At 37.3% G+C, this 15439-nt stretch overlaps 2 protein-coding genes across 9 annotated transcripts in view; one reads left to right on the top strand and one right to left on the bottom strand.

The window, feature by feature from the left end:
- Positions 1-3254: 3254 nt before the first annotated feature.
- On the top strand, positions 3255-4030 carry LOC134210965 (CDGSH iron-sulfur domain-containing protein 3, mitochondrial). The gene is made up of 4 exons (XM_062687430.1): positions 3255-3398; positions 3462-3606; positions 3672-3765; positions 3830-4030. Exons 1-4 carry the CDS (start codon positions 3351-3353, stop codon positions 3957-3959), a joined length of 417 nt encoding a protein of 138 aa, XP_062543414.1. The 5' UTR covers positions 3255-3350; the 3' UTR covers positions 3960-4030.
- A 3582-nt stretch (positions 4031-7612) lies between these two features.
- LOC134210963 (microtubule-associated protein RP/EB family member 1) overlaps positions 7613-15439 on the bottom strand; it is a 33719-nt gene continuing 25892 nt past the window's right edge. For 5 of the 8 annotated variants that reach the window (XM_062687426.1, XM_062687429.1, XM_062687428.1 and 2 more), the window contains 5 exons: positions 13739-14007; positions 12018-12267; positions 10096-10318; positions 9955-10030; positions 7613-9082 (listed from right to left, as the gene is read on the bottom strand). In XM_062687426.1, the coding sequence (XP_062543410.1) occupies positions 9032-9082; positions 9955-10030; positions 10096-10318; positions 12018-12267; positions 13739-14005 (867 nt within the window). In that variant the 5' untranslated portion in view covers positions 14006-14007 and the 3' untranslated portion in view covers positions 7613-9031. Of the gene's footprint in view, positions 9083-9954; positions 10031-10095; positions 10319-12017; positions 12268-12519; positions 12767-13738; positions 14008-15439 lie in introns of all 8 variants that reach the window. The other 3 variants (XM_062687423.1, XM_062687425.1, XM_062687424.1) reach the window with 3 other exon arrangements.

The raw sequence follows: 15439 nt of genomic DNA, 5'->3' as shown, positions 1-15439 counted from the left end.
GTATACTAAGTATACGTAAAGGCTATATGATCGTTTCTGGTGGATTCGCTGCTGTATGTACGTTGGGCAAGCTTCAAGAGCATGTGGAGGGCTTTCGTTACAATAGACACATTTCGGTGCCGTCTTGCACGCCCCCTCCACATGCTTCTCTCCGCATGATGCACAGCGAGGTTTATTGCAGCAGTACTGAGCGGTGTGGCCCAGCTGCTTGCAATTAACACAGTTCATCACCTTCGGTACATACAGCCGAAGAGGTAGACGAAGTTTGCCAATCACTACGTAGTCAGGCAATGCGAACCCGGAAAAGGTGACGCAGAAAGAGTCGGACGGGGAATAAATCCGCTTCTCTCCCTCCTGCGACACCGAATACATTTGTTTGCAATCCAGTATCGCAACAGGAGGCAAAGAAACGTTTTTGAAACGACCGAAACCTTGTTTCAAATCGTCGCATGTCATACTTCCCTCCGTCACCACCCCCGCGATCTCACACACTGCTGACGGTAAATACAGATTATATTCGAGAGTGAAAAGCTCACAGGTGGCAATCTCGTTGGCCTGTTTGCGATCACTGACCGTGACACGGAGTTTACTGGACCCAACCATGTCAATGGTCGTGACAGACGAAAATCGCTTTTCCAGATCTTTGCTGATCTGGCTGATATTCAAACGTTTGCCTTTGGGTCGATAGAAAACAACAAACGGCCCACTAGAGTCGTGAGGGTAGACCTTGGGACGGGGGCTCGTAGAGGAAATTTTAGTGTTGCTGGTGTCCATTTCATTTTGGTTTGGAACACCCGCATGCAACGAAACATCTGACGTGGAATACGAAGTACCCCCGCCATCTTCGCCTTCGCGCATTGCGAACACGAAATGCGCCGCTGCAGCGAGGCACAATCTATTTTAAAACTAAACAATTCCTTGTGATAATTTTGGTGAGAAAAAAAAAACACAAACACACAAATTAATGAGGGGGGAAGACGAGTTAAAGAAAAAGGAAAAAAACTATTCCAATAAGATGGAGAAGAGAGGGGAACAACGAGAGGGAGCTCAAGTAAATACTTGCGTTCACACTGCTGTGTCGCCGGCTAACGGTTCTGGCAGCACTGGATGTGACTGGATGGACAATCGCCGGGGCGGTGGTGCGGTCGAAGCGAACCACGCTGTTGTTGGTGTTCTTGCCGCAGACAACACTGCAACTGGATGGATGGATGGTGGCAGGACGGCAGCGTCTGTGTTGGTGGAGACGCACGATGGATGATGACTGTCAGCGTGGGGCGATGATGCCTGCGCCTGCGATGGACGCCGAAGAAACTGTAAAACTTTCCCAAGCAACCAGAAGTTCAGATTTTACTTAAAATTACTCTTAACCGAACTAATTGGTTCACTATGGTTCACATCAAGTTCCAAGCATCCTTAACGGAACTTTAAAGATCACTTTTACGCTCCCACCATACGAAAAATTACTTAAAATGAGAGCTGATTAAGCCAAAATAGCCCTTCTTATCCGAACTTCTGGTTGCTTGGGTTGCGTTGTCTTGCAAAAGCAACGAAATGGCTACTTAACTGCTCCAGCTAAGCACCACTTCCACTCAAGCACTATGCTCCAAAACACTTTCGGAAAAAAACCTCTACCTGTACTTCAGGAAAAAAAAACCAAAAGAGAAGCAGACCGTACGCGGACTTACAACCGTCTCGCTCGGATGCTCGACGTGGATAGAGATGTCGCAAATTAATCGATTACTTCGATTAATCGATTCATCGTTGTGATAATCGATTAATTTTGAATCGATTGTTACCCAACGATTAATCGATTCAATAATCGAGAAGAATCGTGAGTAATCGATTAGTTACTAATCGATTAATCAGAATTTTACGACATCATAAGGATGTCGAAAATTAATTGATTATTTCGATTAATCGATTCATCGTTGTGATAATCGATTAATTTTGAATCGATTACTATACAATGATTAATCGATTAAATAATCGACAAGAATCAAGAGTAATCGATTAGTAACTAATCGATTAATCGGGATTTTACGACATCTCTAGACGTGGAATGATGGGCTGGACTATATCAACAAAATGGTGGTGTCGGTGCCACTGCTGCGAAAAAAAGAAGAGGAGAAACTAGCTGCAATAAAAAAGAGCAAAATCCCTTTATTTTTACCTAAATTTAACGATTTGAGATTCTGTCACCTCACTCGCAAGATGTTTGATCAATCCGAGCATATTGAAAGTGCTGTCAGTGCTATCGAGTCGAGCTCGAGATGCGCAGTGTTATACTGGTCACTGTATTTAGGCTTTTTGAGTAAAATTTGTTCTAGCCTGTATGTCTGTTATCTGTGATTAAGGATAACAAAAGTAAAATGCATTCAAAATTTGTTCATTGATAAATAGCATTAAGGGTCTGTCTCATTTGGAGAATTAAACTGAAATTAAACTTAAAAGTGACATTTCAATAATTATCAAATAACCCTGCTCGCAGAGCAAGATTACTTTTGACAGATATCGAATCATTTTGCATCGATGTCTTATTGGAATTCCTGGGTAGCACCAGCCATTCTTATGACTGGGTTATTTGCTAAGTTTCGAACTGTCACTTTTAAGTTTAATTCTCCAAATGAGACAGAGCCTAAATCGAATTCAGCCGTTTTCAGTATTTGAGCCGATGTTTTGGCTGCTTGACAGGTCTCTTGCTCGATATAGGCCTTTTCATGTGACACTGCCGAGACTGCACTTGTTTACAACCGCTGAACAGGCGCGCAACCCCGAAGCTGTCACTTTCATAGAAGAACACTGTCAATTGACGGTAAAATCAGCTGTTTTTAAACGTCTCATGAAAAGGCCTATTGGCTACTATTTTTGACGGTTCGATTGGCGGCCAATCCGCGTTTCTCTTATGAAGGCCTCTATCGTGTCAAACGACGTTTTACGCCTCCGTGTACGAAAGATGCTAACCGACATGACGCACCAGGGGCTCATCAATTTAGGTATACAAATAAAAAAAAAAGGGAAAAAAGCAAAGTGCCAAAATGTTTCGATCGTTTTGATAAACAACCAATGACTTAGATACTAAGGTAAGCAAGACCAACTGCAAGTGTATTGGAAAATGTAGACAACAAATGGTGACGTACATACTTGCACGGCCTCTTATGGGAGCTCGTTCGAATGTAGTAGTGAAAGCTTTTTCGCCATACACGAAAGGTACGCACACAAAATATGGATTTCCATACCTCTTAGAAAGTATTTTCATTGACCCGCTACCCACTGATGTAAATATCGTTTCCAACTCTTTTCAGTTTTTGGATTGAAGATTTTCTATATTGAATAACAAACTTGCAAATAAGATGAATATTCTTCGAAGTGCTATTTTTGTCCGTTCATCAGTTCCATCGGTAAATAAATATTCCACTTGGAGTTTACAACAGTGCATTTAGTAAATTATTTTCCACATTTAGGTTCGATTTTTTACGACTTCGTCTGTACGGCTATCAAGCGGCGAGATCCCGAAAAATGTCATTGATAATCTGTCCACTGCCCAGCACCAACAAGGAAATGGAGTTATTTATGATAAGAAACCTTTCAGAATAGAATTGGTCGAAGGTACGATGAAAACGTGAGTGTTGGCGTTTTATCGAGATATTCAGTGCAAATATTTCACATTTTAGGTAAACGCTATTCATGGTGCCTCTGTGGAAGGTCTAAATCGCAGCCTCTATGTGATGGAACCCATAAACTTGAACAATATAAAATTACCCTAAGGTTTATACTTGCCTGTCTAATTGGTAACGGAATTGATGTTTCATAATACTTTACTATGTTTCAGACCGGTGAGGTTCCAAGTAGAGAAAACAGGCACTTACTGGTTATGTAACTGTAAACATACTAAAAATCGACCTTTTTGTGATGGCACTCATAAAATCGAGGATATTCAAAAGACTGCTGGAAAGAATTGAATTTCATTTGTTTTATATGTTGAAATTTGTGTTAGTTGCATTTTTGATTAATAAATCGCAATAGTTCTATATTTTGCAGATTTTGATCACTAAAATGGTAAAATAAAATCATAAAGTAATGAGTAATGCTCATGGGCATGACATTGCAATGTCGTCGACAGAATTATAATTTCAATCTGCAACATCCATGCGACTCATGAATTAAGCTTATGTTATGAGTAGAGTGACGTGAGGTGAGCAGTCAGTGGTGGAAATCTGTGAACCTTACAAAACGAGAAAGTAGGCAATGCATCAAAATCAGTTATCTAATTTCTCATTTTCAATTAGAGATATCACGCGATGTTGACATGTCTGCTCCTTTCAATAAAAAGATATTTTAGTTACTAGATAAAGATTGTCGCTTCGGTTCCCTTTGTTCTGCTGTCCGAAACATGTGTGGTACATACCTGTCAAATCGTATGGATTTTCCTTCTTTGACATTTAGCTCCCCTATCCTCGCCAGCAAAAGATGTTCCGGACAGCGACGACAGCGACAATCTTTATCTAGTAACTAAAATATCTTTTTTTCAATATCAATTGGCGCTTTGATGTTGCATGAAGAAGAAGAAGCAGAAAGATGATAATCGAAAAAATCTTCACAGAAAACCATACGAAGAAGTTTTTAAAACTCTTCTCCAAAATTCTAAAAGCAATTTAATTAAAAACGGTAAGCAGTACGGGTTTGGACATTTCTTCTACTGTATAATAAACACAATATTACTATTCGAATTTTTATTTTGCGATATTTTTTTTTGTGGTGGTTACAATGGCAGCTGTTCCTTGCTATTAATCTACACTGTACCCCGCCCATATTGGCTTCTATGAGCCTCCCGTTTTTCATCACCACACAGACGTTCCTAAGCGATGTTGCTCATGTGGTCACTGTTGTGGGCCGTGTTGATGAAAACAAGGATTTGTTTAACAGCACACCCCCATCATTATAAGCACTTAGTATAGTCAAACTACTATCACTAACATCAACATTACTCTTTTCTTCTCTTTTACCTTTAAAAAATATAAGTTTTTCTGACACTACTAATCACCTCAGTCACTTCACTCAGTATAAGAAAAGAAATCATTCATCCTATTAACCTACTATCACTACGTAAATCTTGGCACAGTCATCGTGATCACCAACAATATTGCTGTCACTATCACCGTATCGTTCATTCTTCACTTTCACAACTCCTTCACTATCATAACTCTCTTAGGCAGGAAAACCATCCCCAGAAACGGGTCACCGAAAAATTACCAAACGGTCAAAATCAAATTACTAAATCTTCGGAGCCATCCTTGGTCAAAATCCCGTACAACATTTCCAAATTCACGTCACTCCTTAATAAGTATATAAGTCCCTGTTTACTATTTTGTTGAACATATATTGCAGTCGTGTGTTTAATGATGAGTTGATGCACTTAATGTAGATCCATGACTGCATACACCATCTATACATCGATTCATCAATTTGTACATTATTTATATTTTGCACTTCTCAGTCATCACCCAAAACACTTCAGCATAATTTTCCACTTTTTTCCTAAATCAAATTTTATGCTATTGTTCTTGAAGCAGATCCAAATATTTGAAAACACATTTAATTAATGATAACTAGCTTGATGAGCGTTTTAAACATTCAGTTCTTCATAGTGTGATTTACAGATTAAACACACTCTTCAGATGATGATATATACACACAGTCACAATAACATACATACATTCTCTCACATATTTTGATGCGGTTAAATAATTAGTTTGGAGAATTGTGCCTATCTTTATGTCTTCTACCAATTGCAGTGATGTCTGGTTTTACAAGTTTTAATAGTTAAACAGTAAGTTTACTTCTAATTTTGTCAAGTATTTCGTAAGATGTCATTTGTTTTATCTTGTTTAATTTACCTATCACATTGTCTTTCTTAGTTTTTTTTTGTTTTCTACGTAACTTAAATTAAGTCTATACTCATTGTAGATTATGTTGCGTCGTTCCTTCATTTTATTTGTCTAATACTAATCTCCCAGGGTCGTTTCTGCATAGATGGAAAACCTAGTTCTAAAATTTGAAAGAGCATCGCTTTAAAGTTGAGCGAAGATAATGAAATTTGCCCTACCGTATCTAATCGTCTTAAATCCTTACAAGTAAAATAACTATCATTATCTAAGTCGTGGTCAGCTATAGGATTCACTTTTCGGTGGAAAAATAAAGCTTCATCACGCCTATTCCCTATCTGTTAATAAAATTTATCGAGAATGAAGCCATTATTAGATTGTTTGTATACCATAGTTGTCAAGTGTGGTATTTTATATTATGGCTCTTTAATTTGGACATAACAAAATAAAAGAAGCGCCACGCTCCTAGTTTTGAAAAAACTTCTACTCAGTGAATCCTATTAATGTCAATTTCCTATTAATGTCGATAAAGTTGATTACAATTTCTCTATATATACCTATCTAGTTAGATTTAAGCGTAGCTACGACTCATCATCTTCAGGGAACACATCAGAAAAGTATTGCAAAAAAGAAGGAGATCTCACTTCATTATTACTGAGGAAAGAAGCTCACTTCACTGCATTACTATTCCAGGCTCCAAGACACGATGATGTCCGTTGGATCACATGCACATCCGTAAAATCAGTGCGTCAATGCCAAACGCGGCATTGAACAAAAATAGTCAACATGTGATACCACCACGACAGGGTATGTCTTTGGTTACCATATCAGTGCTAATGGCGCAGCAAGATCACATATCCGAGGGGAGGGCTTTTAAAGAGAAGTAATTTAAATCTAAATGAGAAAGAACTTTGAAACTTGCTGTTGGATGGATTATAAAAATCCACAGACTCATTTTGCTTTGCTAAGACTCGTATGGTTTTCTCACATTTCTTTTTTTTATAGGCTGAGTGTCGTGGACCATAATTTATAATGTTCAAGTCGTCAATGGATGTGTTGTATGTTAATAGGTCAATGTTTGTTTGATCGGCCAACTTGCGAACAATACATATTAGTTGTTTTGAGCATTGAGCGAAAACGATAACTTAATTGTTTTGAGTGAAAAAGTAGAAATATATAAAAAAAAGTTAGCCCCCCCCCCTAGAATTTTCCATTAGTTACGCCAATGGCTTTCACTTTGTGGTTTTTAAATCATACTAAACTTTATTTTCCAGAGTCGTCTAGTATGCGCTTAAGGTGAGTTACGGCGGCGTCCAAAAATGGCAGCCACAATGGCCGTGCTATCTCTCACCTCGCGTTTTTGCTCGCACAAATGTGAATATTTAGGCGGTTAGCACATCTGGAAACCATTTTTTCATGTATGCTGCAAGTGAGCAAAAGTGAAAAACTACTTTTTGCTTTTGTCTGTCGTTTACTTTTCAAGTTATGTGCCCTCAAAAGTGCTATGTAGATTTGAAATTGGGCTCCAACGCGATTCACCTTAAAGAATGAGGAAGCAATGTTCACTGCCCATAGATACATAATAGTCCCATGTTTGCTTGATTTCCTATCTACAGTGGACTGTTATGAGTTTATGAACAGTTTAAAAGTCTCGTTGGTCAGAACAAAGTTGACTCTGATACACGCCGGATTTTGATGCTGTCATCACAAAAATACAAAATGAAAAAAGGTTACATTTTCGCAGATAGTATTTTCTATTGATTTAAAAAAGAATTTTCAATTAGCAGAGACACGTCGTAGAAATATTTTTTTCAACTCAAGACTTGTTAGAATATCAGATTTTTTGTTCGTGTTCTATACATACTTGTCGCAGCAAATCAATTAGCACTTTTGTTTTGAGATACTGTTAACAAATGTTTCACAATGTCACTCTCGCCATCATTTATCATTAGAAAGAGTGAAGATTTTTGTTCGTTTTTACTGTTTAATGCCTTCTTATCAACAGGGTATTTGAGCTAATGCTTATATGCCTATCATACATTATGTTCTGATACAGTTGTTTTACAAAAATAAATTAGAACTGTTCTTGTTCATTTCCCACATATTTACCAACATGATGTGCAAATAACTTCTAATGATACAGCAACCACACTTGTAAAGAACGATATACTATTTGAACAAATAAATATCGTGCTGGTATTGAGTTGCCAAAACTGGTATTGAGTTGTTTCTATTGGTAGCAGGTTTGTGATATTGATGAATAAGCTCTGTCAAACAAATCACTCGGTCGTGTAAGACTGGTAGTATAAATAGGTAGCAAGGCATCTTGTATTGAACATGGACCACTGCTTATTCACTGCTTGTTATGATTTTCACAAATGATCGAAAAGCAATCGATGAATGCAGCCCACAAAGCCAGATGACTAAAAAATCCGGAAAGGAAATGCATAACAGTACACACTCAGTTGAGAACAGTCGATTTGCACCCACCCCGCAAATGCTTTCAATATTACAAACAACACGCTCTGCAATTGGACACAAAAAATGCCGGAACGAAATCTTTATGCAATTAATGCTGATGTTTTTTCTTCTAATTTTGCGTAAATATATACGTGTAGATGCAATACTTGTTTGGTTGTTTTAGAGTCCCAATGTTAATAAATCGTTCATTGTATAACTACTTTACGCTTCTTTTTCATGATTCGTTTGCAAAAAAAAAAACTGCTCTGATTAGTCACATTGATAATAGTTATTTATAATAATGAATTATTTTAAATACAAAAGAAACAAAACCTTGCCACTACCGCAATCTTCTTCTCTCATAAGGTGAGCTTTAGCTTTCGCATTTTCCTCTTATTTCTCTTAGTGTCTCGTTTGATCGTACACACACGCACGCCACCTTTTCCACGATCAGTGTCGCTTGATCCTGTCCCTCTAGGCTTAGCTACTAGTTGAATCTTGTACCAGATCATATTCGTCTGGCACATCACTTCGAGGAGGTCGTAGAGATTTTGTGGTGCGTTTTTTTTCTTTTGTTTTTTTGGAAAACATTAATGGATGACGACTGAGTCCGGCGGAAGTCCTGACCGTGGCCGGTAAAGCATGATGGTGTTCGTCAAAACCGGTGGTGCGTTAATAACGAAATGTTTTTAGTACTCTTCTTCCTCTGGTGGAACATCATCTGGAGGGGCAAATCCGTCCTGTAGGGCGATATTGTTAAAACTATAATTATTGGAAGGTTCTAGTCGTAGAGTTGATGAATGCCGAATATGTGTACTAAAACTTCATACATAATTTATAGGAAAGTGGCCACAACATAACACTACTAACATAATTGAAACTCAAAATATCTTTGTTTTATTTTTGAAAATGTTTTCTATAATTGCTCATAAATCTAAGGTAAAAAAAAATTAAACCGCCTTTTAATTTATTTTGGGCAATGCCGGGGTGAATTGTATCATAGGTACTCTATAGGTATCTATGAATCAATCTTCTGAAGAGTTTTGAAATACATAACTCTGCAGAAGATACTTTTGTTTTATGTTTGTTCTATAATTTTCACGGTATATGCAGAACATTTTTTGTAGGATTCTGTTTTTACACGATTTTTTTTTTCGCTCGTATTCTTGATCGTGTTCCACTAAAAAATTCTCGCAACATGTTCCACTAAATCCTGAATAAATCAAAGAAAAATCACATGATAATTAATATGCGTTAAACATTTAGGTTGAATGGAAAGAAAATGTAAATCGTATAAAAACAGATTCCAGTGTACTAAAAATCTCTTTTCGTTTAATCTCTGTAACCTTTGAATATGTAAATGAAAAAGGCTGATTCACAAATGTAATAAAAATTTACTTTCTATCTCATGTGAAAATTAAATCGAAATTGATTGATTCATTACTGAGAACCAGACTTATTGATCATTCGGCTTAATGAATTTTTAATTAATCAACTGATTGTTTTAGTCGATCTTCCAGAGCTTAGCGAGTATGGAAATTCTGATTAATGTTGAACCTCACAATTCTTAACCTTTAGATGATGCAATCAAATATAACATATTCAAACTTACCTCCGTTGCATACAGAATGTTCAAGATTCTTTGGATCAACGAGTTAGGGGTTTCATTCTGTTCGTCTTCTTGGCAGCTGAAAAAAACAAAACGAACAAAATTTTCATAACAAAATAGGTATGTACCAGACGAGCAACTTACAGAATTTCAATGTCTCTCAGCTTGCTAAAATAGAAGTCACGCTCCTTTTCGAGTCCTTCCAGATGTAACCGCATGTCCATCACTTGCGTCGTCAGCTCTTCCACCTGCTGATTCGTCACGCTGTTCTGCGAAGATGATTTGCTGGCATTCGCGGTGGAGCTTAATACAGCCGCTGGTCGGCTGACCGTTTGCGCTATCGGTCTACTGGGTGTGACTTTGGACACTGGGTTAGTACAGTTATTTTTGCGATTGCGTATTTTTATATTCAAAATATTTGTTCGTTTGATGTAAAAAAAATAAAAAAAGATACAAAGCAAAAAGAAAGAAAGAAACAATGCATTTTAGTGCACGTTACTATGGCTACTTCTACGGTTTAGGCAAATATCATTAAAAACTACAAACTCTACCCACCTAAAAAGCAAACTGAAGATGAATCGAAGGAGGAGGAAGGAATAAGGGGTTAGTTTTATTTCCTGCTAAGTAATTTGCGCGTTTCGGAAATAGATTGTCATGAATGAGGTGTCATATTTAGATATGTCAGGTATGCGATGCTCATCCGAATTGTTATGTACAATGTGACCAGTGCACATTATCTGTCTGAGGGGAATTGTATCAACAGTTGACATGAGTAAGTGTGCAAACAAAAATAATGATTAGGTAATGAATATACAAAATTATTAACTTATAAACGAAAACAATACCTAATCTAGAAAATGCAACATTGCTGATTCTAAAAATAATAATTAATTTTTGTAACAAACTGGCCTCTCTGCATTTTGATCCCCTAGTACCTAGAATGCCGGTAGAAAAACTGTGTTTTTTTTTCTTATAATTTAATAATCGAAAAAAAAACTTACTCATTTTGCTTAATATTTCAAGTAAAGAGTCCAAGAAATATTTTTTGCATGTAATACTTTTGACATGTTCATTATTTCACTGTTCAATTTATTATTAACAGTACAAATGGGCAAAACACATCGAATTACAAAACGATGAAAATGTGTCTACTCAACACAGAGTGCCGAATAACCATCAAAGCTGAATAAGAAGGTTAAAAAGACCTGCTACAATGCCCATGTTTGCTTGTCACTCGCATATTTGCTGAGATTATTTTTCATATGAGATCAATATGCGATCGTGGGCTGTTTTATTTTTTGATGTGCACTTTCACTGCTCAAGTTCACGGTGTGTTTGTCCGAAGAGGTTTATTTTCAAAAAATCAGTATCTCTAAAACGCTCACTACACGAAAGTACAGGTTTTCCTCTTTCACGTAGGTGCATTTTCAAAACGTTCTATCGGGGGTCATTTTTCCATAAATTTGGGGGGGGGGGGGGGTTGAATCGGCTATCATTTGAGATTTCTATGGACCAATTGCACCAAAAATGAGATTTCTATTGCACCAAAAATAGAGAAAAAAAATGTTCTAGATCCCCCGATAGAACATTTTAGTTTACCCACCACATGAAAGAGGAGAACATATGCTATCGCGTAGTGGGTGTTTCAGAGATACTGATTTTTGAAAAATAATATTTCCTCATTGACACACCGTGTGTTATGTTTAACTAAGTTTATTTACACATCATGTAATAAACTATCATTAGATCTATCATTTATTTGTGAATTTCGAAAATTTATTGTACAATGAAAGGCGTAGCTAGAAATGTGTTGTTTAGGCATATTTCGATTTGGCCTTTTGGTGTATAACCTAAATATTTTTATACAGAAATGCTCAATGAAAATGACATAATATTTCTCAAACAAAAAAGTTAGTAAGACATGCAATAGATGGGTATGGAATAATTTAAATTCGCCGTACCATTGATTACGATAATTTACAGGAAACGAATGAACAAAATCATAATTCAACCAAAGCCAACTGAATCAATTCTTGAAATGCAATGAATGAATAAATAAAACCTACTCGGCTTAATTTTATCTCGTGATGTGGATGAAACCAACGGTGCCCGGCGAGGCACGGAAGCTGCCGCTACTGCAACTCCGTTGCCCTTCGGTGCACCAGCGCCACCCATTCCCATCGGTAGGTTATCCCGTGCCAGATAAGCGTCATACTCTCTACCGTCGTAGTTTGCGTCGAAAAACTTTTTGAACCATTGCAAAAACTCAAAATTATCTTGGAAACGACCTTTGATTAGTTTATCAATTGGGATAATCTAAAAAGAAACAAAAATAACAAACATAATAGAAAGTGTGAAAGGTGAATAATGAAATGAGTATTAAAGTGATTGTAACAATGTTGAAGAAAAAGTTATCAGTGAAGGGCTTGTAACGCAGGAACACATAAGTCTTTCGATGACACAATAGAATATCAGTCAATTCTTGTCGCTCCCTCCTCATTCGCTGGACTAATAACAACATAAAGATAAAACGAACGTTGATTCAAAAAACAGACAAGACTACGCTACCGGTGGATGCGATATGTTGTTGAGCGGGATATTTCTGCGATTTGGGGGCTTGAATTGTTCGTTTTGGTAGTTCGCCGACGCCCAGTTCATTCTGGATTGCACCCGACCCGAGCTGGATTCCAAATCTTGCATCCAATGCATCGTATTCTCGGCCGTCATAATTTGCATCGAAAAACTTCTTAAACCATTGCAGAAACTCAAAGTTATCCTGAAAGCGGCCTTTTATCAGCTTGTCAACTGGAATTACCTATAAAAATATGGAAAATACCCAAACCCCACAGACAGGAGCGCAGAAAATATAGTGCAAGTTTTTAATATGTAGGTTTTCGGACAATTTCACTAGTGGTCTAATTTTAAGTCCAAAATTATACATTAAGTTTGGAAATGTATATCATTATTGTGTAAATCCTAAATCGAAATCCTAAATGCGAACATAATGCGAAAATTTCCGTATTGTATTCACCAGATCAGCCTTATTGTAATATGATCAAGTGGTGGCGTTGTGCATCACGACACGAAGCGAGCAAATCATGCCAGTACTTTCATACCAGTCCGTATTGGGTTTAAGCATACTGAGATAATATCAGTTTAATTTTTCAAAGCACTTTTCCATGAAAAACTGTAGAAAAATCTAACAAATTGAAACATATTGCGATCCTGTTGTTGGATCGAGTGTATGTTGGGAGCGGGTACCACTCTTTAGTCTTTATGTTTCATTTTTATCATGTTAATAGCTGAAATTTTATATAATCTATGGAATAATTGAAAAGTGAAAAAACAGTAATGGGAGAAAATTGTTAAGCTCTTTTTTTAGTGGAATGTCTTAACCAGCCCTATGACGTATTTCGACATGTAAGGCCGTATTCAGTGGGCTATACTGCCGTGAATCGCATATCTGTCCCATCTTTGCTGGGTTTCCTATTCATATGAGACAAATATGCGATTCACGGCAGTATAATTAAATGGGCTAGTACTAAACTCGTCTTATGACAGGCAGTAATAGAACTTATATGAAATAAGCTAAAAAAGCTTTAGAAAAAAACAGCTAAACAGATCTCATGAAAAATTCAAAAACATTGTTGTACCTAATTAATATAACCCGAAAAAGACCACAAGTGACGTTGCCACTACTCTAGAGTAATCATCAAAAGATTCACGTCTTCTTCGCTGCTACTCCAGAAATGATTCCATATCAACCAAATGGAAACAACACACTTACCTTATCAACATTCATCTTCTTGAATGCCGCTTGCAGGATTTTGAAGTTCTGAATGTATTCGTGTTCTAGGTTCGTGCGGAACTTTATGCGTTTCATTGGCACTGAGCCCGGAAACAGCATATCCATATACTGACAGTAAGCGGCACCCGTACATAGTTCCTCAATTTTCGTGAACTGTGACCGTAGGCAGTCGTTGACCCACGAGAGCATATCATGTCGCGACAGATTGTCTGTCGTTACATTTGTTGAGTACACGTTCACGGCCATTTCTGAAAAAAATACAAGAAATCATAGATTAGGAACTTGCATTTAATACATGATTATTTGTACTGATTTATTGGTTTCTATTTCTCAAAATAAAACTCTCGTAACAATCGATTTGCTAAAACACCTATCAAAATTAATGGATACCAACTCGTTGAAACGGAGTGAATCAAGGTCAAACGGTGGAATAATTAAGCGAAATCAATTTCACCTATTTGCAGCACGTCATAAAATCAAACAGACACTAGGATACAGCAAAACAGAAAAAATCCTCCAAAATCAAGCAGATTATCAAGCACGAGCAGCGGTAGCGTATACCTGACTCGATGAACTATTCCGAAACAAGAGGAAGAGACAACACATTACACCGGCTCCAGTGAGCAACGAATGTGTACGGTAGATAGTGTGGGATGTTGGACAAGCCAACAACACAGCCCCATAAGATCGTTGTTCGTAGGCACACATCATGGACGATTCAGCCGGCGATTCGAGTATCAGCCGGTTACGGTTGGTATGTTTGCATAACAGGATTTTCGCCAAAAAAAAATGGCGAAAATATTGTTTTGATGTATGCGCTAGATAGCCACATTCCACTGAGCATATTATTCGAAATCACACGTTGAACAATACCTGCTATAATTGCTGGGACTATAATGGGTAAACAAACGATTGTCGCAAGCGAAAGTTGTCCACATCTAGGTATATATGCTCACATTTTGGACAGTGAAGTGTATAAATTGCTTATATTTCTAGAATAAAAGGGTGAAGTGATCGATCTCATGCTGTCTCACCTCGTGAAATCTCAATACCACGATTCCACTAGAAGAATTCACATCCGATAACCCTGATATTGGGGTCTCCAGTAGCCTTGCGAGCAAAGGCGTAAGATTGCCAATCCGGAGATGGCGAGCTAAATTCTTGGTCTGGTCTAGGAAGTTTTCAGGTGGGAAACATTCTCGACTCCCTGATCTTAATGTATCCATTGTACTTGCCACATAAGATACATAATCATGCAATGGGCAAAGAAACGCTTTCAAAATAACTGAGGAAATGCTAATAGAATACTAAGTTGAAAAGCAGGCCAAGTTGGAATGTATAGTCATTGAAGAAGAAGGAAAAAGAAGAAGAAGAACCCTGATATTAACTCTTTCAAGTATCTTTCCAATGATTTGTTTGCAGGCAAAGTGGACTGGTACTCTTAAGTGTAATGCAAATTTGGCAAGTTTTTGATCATGTTGTTCACCTCTTTAGTTTTGCCTTATAGAGATTCAATTTATATTGATTACATATAGGTATTCGGCATATCCTTATCTATATCGTCTGTTCCAGGTTCGAGCGTTTTTTAAAGCAGATGTTTGGACAATTATAAAATTAAAATACTTGCAAGGACGTGTCCATGTTTATCGCTGTAATTCCATCTACGAATTGTGCAAAAGT

This window comes from Armigeres subalbatus, chromosome 2, assembly GCF_024139115.2.
Source record: "Armigeres subalbatus isolate Guangzhou_Male chromosome 2, GZ_Asu_2, whole genome shotgun sequence".
NCBI classification, from domain to species: Eukaryota; Metazoa; Arthropoda; class Insecta; order Diptera; family Culicidae; genus Armigeres; species Armigeres subalbatus.
Note: the sequence above shows the minus strand (reverse complement) of the source record. Positions and strands in the feature narration are given on the sequence as shown.

Bases quoted from the DNA above. Each gene is read 5' to 3' on its own strand.
- LOC134210965 (XM_062687430.1), top strand. From the start codon at position 3,351: ATGAATATTCTTCGAAGTGCTATTTTTGTCCGTTCATCAGTTCCATCG. The intron at 3,399-3,461 runs GTAAATAAATAT...TTCCACATTTAG, and splicing joins TCCGTTCATCAGTTCCATCG to GTTCGATTTTTTACGACTTC. The intron at 3,607-3,671 runs GTACGATGAAAA...TTCACATTTTAG, and splicing joins CAGAATAGAATTGGTCGAAG to GTAAACGCTATTCATGGTGC.